We start from the raw sequence: 6,000 nt of genomic DNA on the forward strand, positions 1-6,000 counted from the left end.
CCTACATCGTTTTGGGGCTTTGCGCTTGAAACTGCGGCAATGTTGTTGAATAATGTCTATACTAAGGAAGTGGATAAAACCTCATATGAGATATGGATGGGAAAAACTTCCAAATATTCTTACATGAGAATATGAGGATGTCCTGCTTATGTGAAGCAGACAGTGAGAGAAAAATTGGATAGTAGATCCACTTTGTGCTACTTTGTAGGATATCCAAAGAATTCTGTTGGATATTATTTCTATCATCCAAATGAAGCAAAAGTGTTTGTTTGAAGAAATGCCACTTTTTTGGAAAAGAAATTTCTATTAGATAGAAAAGGCAAGATGATAGAACTTGAAGAAATTCAAGATACTCTATCAACTATAGAAGTTGAACCCATTTCCCAAGAACTAGTAGTTGAAGTACAAGCTTCTAGAAGGTCTGATAGGGTTATTAGACCACCTGCAAGATATACGCTTCTTCATGAACAAGGCCATGATGAGTCTTGTGTTGGATGTGATCCAATGAATTTCAAAGAACCATTATCTGATACTGATTCAACCAAATGGCTTGAATCCATGCAGTCAGAAATGGACTCTATGTATTCAAACCAAGTCTGGACATTAGTGGATCCACCTGAGGGAATCGTTCCCATAGGATGCAAATGGATCTACAAAAGAAAGCTTGGGGCGGATGGGAAGGTAGTGACCTTCAAAGCAAGACTGGTTGCAAAAGGTTATACTCAAAGGCAAGGAGTTGACTATGAGGAAACTTTTTCACCAGTTGCTATGTTTAAATCCATTAGAATACTACTAGCCATAGCAGCATGGTATGACTATGAGATATGACAAATGGATGTAAAGACTGCTTTCCTCAATAGAGACATCAAAGAAGAAATTTATATGTCTCAACCCGAGGGATACACATCAGTAGGAAGTGACCATAAGGTATGCAAACTTCAGAGATCAATATATGGTCTCAAGCAGGCATCAAGGAGTTGGAACCTCAGATTTGATAGCACTATCAAAGAGTTTGGTTTTGATAAGAATCCTGAGGAACCGTGTGTGTACAAGAAAGTTAGTGGGAGTGCAGTGACATTCCTAGTACTTATGTTGATGATATCCTGCTCATTGGGAATGATGTAGGATTACTGCAATTAACTAAATTATGGTTAGCCAGTAAATTCTCCATGAAAGACATGGGTGAAACATCCTACGTATTGGGAATACAAATCTATAGAGATAGATCAAAGAGGATGCTCGGACTCACCCAAGCCACCTATATCGATACCATTATAAAACGATTCTCTATGGAAGAGTCAAAGAGAAGATACTTACCAATGTGTCATGGTATTACTCTATCTAAAGCTATGTATACCAAAACTGATGAAGAGATAGAGATGATGACACGTATTCCATATGCGTCAGCTATTGGTAGTATCATGTATGGTATGATATCAACACGTCCTGATGTTGCTTACGCTTTGAGTGTTACCAGCAGATATCAGGCGAACCCTGGTCCAATGCATTGGAAGACCGTGAAAGATATTCTTAAGTACTTGAGAAGAACTAAGAACTTGTTCATGGTCTAAGGGGGTGGAGAATTAAAATTGGAAGGCTACACTGATTCTAGCTTCCAATGTGACGTAGATGATTCGAAATCGATCTCTGGCTTTGTATTCATGCTATATGGTGCGGCTGTCTTTTGTAAAGGTTCCAAGCAAGACACCATTTCGGATTCCACCACTGAAGCTGAATACATTGTTGCATCGGATGCAGCCAAAGAGGTAGTTTGGATGAGGAATTTTGTCCAAGAGTTCGGCGTTATTCTTAATATAGTTGATCCAGTCCCGTCGTACTGTGACAACACTGGTGCCATTGCGCAAGCAAAGGAACCAAGGTCTCATCAGCGATCCAAACATGTACTGAGAAAGTTCCACATCATACGGGAGATAGTGGGAAGAGGAGACATATCAGTTGAAAGAGTCCCCTCTGCAGATAATGTTGCTGATCCACTTACATAGCCCTTGTCAGGACCATTGTTTCAGAAGCATCGCGAAGCAATGTGATTAAAGTTAAGGGTAGTTGGCTCTAGGGCAAGTGGGAGATTGTTAGAGTAGATGCCCTGCAAGCCAACGGTTGGCTAGGGAATTTATTGACTCAAGTGAAATAAACAATCTTTATTTTAATATAATTTAACTTTTTATGGTCTTGTTATACTTTATCTGTATACCCATGCATACAACATAGATAAAGTCCTTGATTATGCTTTAATACAAATGAATCGTAATTCGATGTTGAAACTCATTTGTAAACACTGCATATTCTAAATTCGTTCCTAGTCGATTCAACCGCCTAAAACAGGGATAAAGGCCGCTTGAGCTCGAGACTAGCATCTGTGATGTTGTGTACTGCGTTTCTTGGTAAGGGCATAGAGATGTCCAGACATGCAGATGGGTAGTCATATGATGATTATACCGAACAACCCTCCCTCGGACTTTCCAAGTGGTTATCATTCATCGAGAGGATAATTCCATGGTTATGATTGTACACCATTAATTCTTACGACCCGGGACAACACTGAGGCTCTATATGCTAGGGCTGTGCTTTGACTCGTTTACCGGCTCCAGGAGAGTCATCAGGTGGCGAGGTTGAGTACAGTTGCGACAGATATAGGAGCCAGTTCATTGAAGTCGGAGATTCACCGCCCACCTGTGGGTGTGGATATCCTATGTGATCTGATGAAATTATAGTGCGTGGAATCTCTGGCCAGAGTATGAGATGTACATTGGAGAAGGAGTTCTCCAATGGTACATGCGATGCCACTATTTATATGTATCACATAGTTATCGAATTATTATGCAACCCTCGATGAACCAATGGTTGCAGATTCGATCAAGATATATGAGCTGAATGGACCGTACTGTACGCTAATCATAATCGATTGGTTCTTGCGGGCACTATCAGTGATACCTAGGGGATCATGGGGCGATGCAACTAGTCGCTCTTACCATGATCCGATGGGTGCAATCAGAAATGAGTTCTGACATTCTTGATCAAGGTATTGATGAAAAGAATGGGGCTAACTAGGGTAAGCCCGAATAAAGGATTATATCCTGAATCACAAAGAGTTGTGAACCCACGGCTAGCTGTATCCCTGAACCATTGAGGGTCACACAAGCACTTTATCGTTTGTTCCCGTTGAGAGAATAATTTATATTATATAGTAAATTGAAGGAGTTGAATTTATGATAATTAAATTTTGAGAGATAAATTCAATGAGTTGAATTAATAAAATTTGAGAATTTAATTTATTAAACTCAAATGTTGGGTTTATTAAATATTAAATTTTGGAGGTGATTTATATTCAACGAGTTGAATTTATAATATAAATAATAAATTCAAGTGTTGAATTTATAATGTATTTAATTTATTAAGCTCAAAAGTTGAGTTTATTAATTAATAAATTAAAAATGGTGGGTAGTATGTTTAATGGGCTTGTAGGAGTACAAATCCAACATAATAAATAATTAAAGTTTTAATGGGCTTTGATTAAATTAATTAAACTAGTTGGACTAGCCCAATTAATTAAATCAAGCCCATTAATGTTAATTATGTAATTATGCTATTATTTAATTATAAATAATACATAAAAAGAAAAAAAACCTAGCCCACCACACAAAAAAAGAGACTTACGTGAGCCTCCACTCAAAGAAAAGGAAAAATCGGCCACCTCCTTTGAAAAGTTTTTTTTTTTGAGCCGTCTCTCCATTATTTTCTCTCCTATGCAAAATCTCTTCCAATATTTCTATTGCAATTTGGAAGAGGATCAAACAATCCAGTCGTGGACCTAATTAGAAGAGAAGAAAGAAGTCTTTCGAATAAAGTTCGTAGGGATTCATCAAGAGCTAATCTGTTTATACCGGATTAGTTGGAGCCACGTGATTAATTCACAAAGGTATAACGATTCTAACACCCTATGAATGTTTATTCATGAAAACCATACGAGTGTCCAAAATTTATTTTGTTTTTCAAAATAAAATAAAAATTTTAAACTTCCGCTGCGTTTGGGCACGTAGAAAACCCAGATACAACAACAACTTCATGTCTAGACACTTGTTTCCATCATAACTTTATTGTATACTTTCTTCCTCTCAATCTATATTAATTCATTGTTTTATTACACATAATTGCATTATTATGATTGGATAGCTGATATATTATGTTATTTGAGGTAAATTAATATCATTTTCACGGATGAACTAAAACCCATTTGCTTCATTCAACGGGCTATTGGGAAATGTTGCTAAAGGCAAGATGTATCAAGATTTGATTTGCAAGTATAATTGAATAGTCGAAGCTAATTTATCACCTGATTTTATTGGGATGAATATTTTGCTTAATTGTTATTGTGAACTGAAAATGATTCCCCTTGGTTTTTCTATTATGGGTAGACTTTTGAAAAGGGGTTATAATCCAAATATTGTTACTTTTACTTCATTGATTAAAAGGTTGTGTATGGGAGATAAGATTGGTCATGCAGTCCAGTTGTTGAAGAAAATTGTTCAAATGGGTTTTCATCATAATGTTAAGACGTGCGGTACTTTAATTAATGGGCTATGTAAGAGTAGAAACACACAGATTTCTGTAAGCTTGCATGAGGAACTTCGGAATGGAACAATGTTCAAGCCCAATGTGATTTATTATCGTTGTCTTATTGATGGCCTTTGTAAAGAGGGATTGGTGGAAAAAGGTAAACGTTATTTCTAGAAATGGAGGGACGAGGAATTTCAGTTGATGTGGATGCATATTCCATGTTAATTCAAAGTTTCTGTATGATGCGTGAGTGGGATCGGCAAAGAGTTCGTTTATTGAGATGTTGGATCGAGGTAACCGTCCTGATGTTGTTACATTTAATGTGTTGATCGATGCACTTTGCAAAGAGGGGAAATCCAATTAAGCAAATGGATTTTAGTTCATGTAAAACCATTATAATTTAGTTCAAGTGAAATACTTAGAGCTGCTTCTACTTTTGATAATGTAAATACTCTGTTATTTGAAATCCCTTCTCGGTTTTATCGCATTTACTCATAATTTTTTTTTGCAGAAACAAATACAAAAATGTCCACCAGAATCTCAAAACACAACTAACATTGTTGATGATGCAATTAGCCTTGTGTTTGGCAAGGAAGCTCGGGGTATAGTGCGCGGAATGGGCTTCGGAGTTACCCCATCGAAAGTTGGAGCTTCTGTGAAACAAAATGGAATTGTTCAACAACTTCAAACTATGGTACAAAGCCTTCAACAACAAATGCAAAAATTCCAGCTAGAAATGCAAGAAATGAGGTCCATGTTTTTACAAAGTATGAATCAAAAAAATCAGCAAGAACAGGTTAGTAAATAAATAACATATAAAAAATATGTTTGGTATATATACACAATTAAATTCTTTTTAATTATCATGATTACATCGCTTGACACGATTTGATTATAAAATTAGGTTGCTAGTGGTGGCATTGGTAGCGGTATTAGGAATGAAGTTGGTAGTAATGGTGATATCGATATTGGTGTCAATAAAAATGGTAATTTAATTATGTATTTTTAAACCGCAAAATTGTTACAAAAACAAACATCGTTGAATCAATAATTTTTCATTGTTTATTTACAGTCAAATTTGAGGAATGTGAGTTTTGGAGATATCCGTGCTAATACTAAATGTAAGCTGCTTCATTGGTGGGCTGATGAATTAGTTGTTGCAGAAGGTCGAATTGCATCTACAGATCCAAACACAAAAGTGCATCACGTTGTTCTTGGTAGATCTTGTTGGAAAGTTTGTGTTGATAAGGTTTTGGTGGAGAAGGTGGACCTAATTCGACCAAATGGTGAAATGTAGTTTCTCGAGGACGCGATAGGAAGCACGATAACATGGTTATCTAAATTTATAATGTTGTGTGATTGATAAATATTCTACTGATTTGTGTGTATTGAAAGTTTAATCATTGTTATATATGTACCAACTAG

General features: G+C 36.4%; 1 protein-coding gene across 1 annotated transcript in view; it reads left to right on the forward strand.

Moving 5' to 3' along the window:
- Positions 1 to 6,000, forward strand: part of LOC140828437 (uncharacterized) — a 30,439-nt gene extending 24,439 nt beyond the window's left edge. The window contains exons 3-5 of the mRNA XM_073191401.1: positions 5,087 to 5,371; positions 5,480 to 5,561; positions 5,648 to 6,000. Of these exons, the coding sequence (XP_073047502.1) occupies positions 5,087 to 5,371; positions 5,480 to 5,561; positions 5,648 to 5,688 (408 nt within the window). The 3' untranslated portion in view covers positions 5,689 to 6,000. The remainder of the gene's footprint in view (positions 1 to 5,086; positions 5,372 to 5,479; positions 5,562 to 5,647) is intronic.

Source organism: Primulina eburnea, chromosome 3 (genome assembly GCF_022965805.1).
Source record: "Primulina eburnea isolate SZY01 chromosome 3, ASM2296580v1, whole genome shotgun sequence".
Taxonomy (NCBI): Eukaryota; Viridiplantae; Streptophyta; class Magnoliopsida; order Lamiales; family Gesneriaceae; genus Primulina; species Primulina eburnea.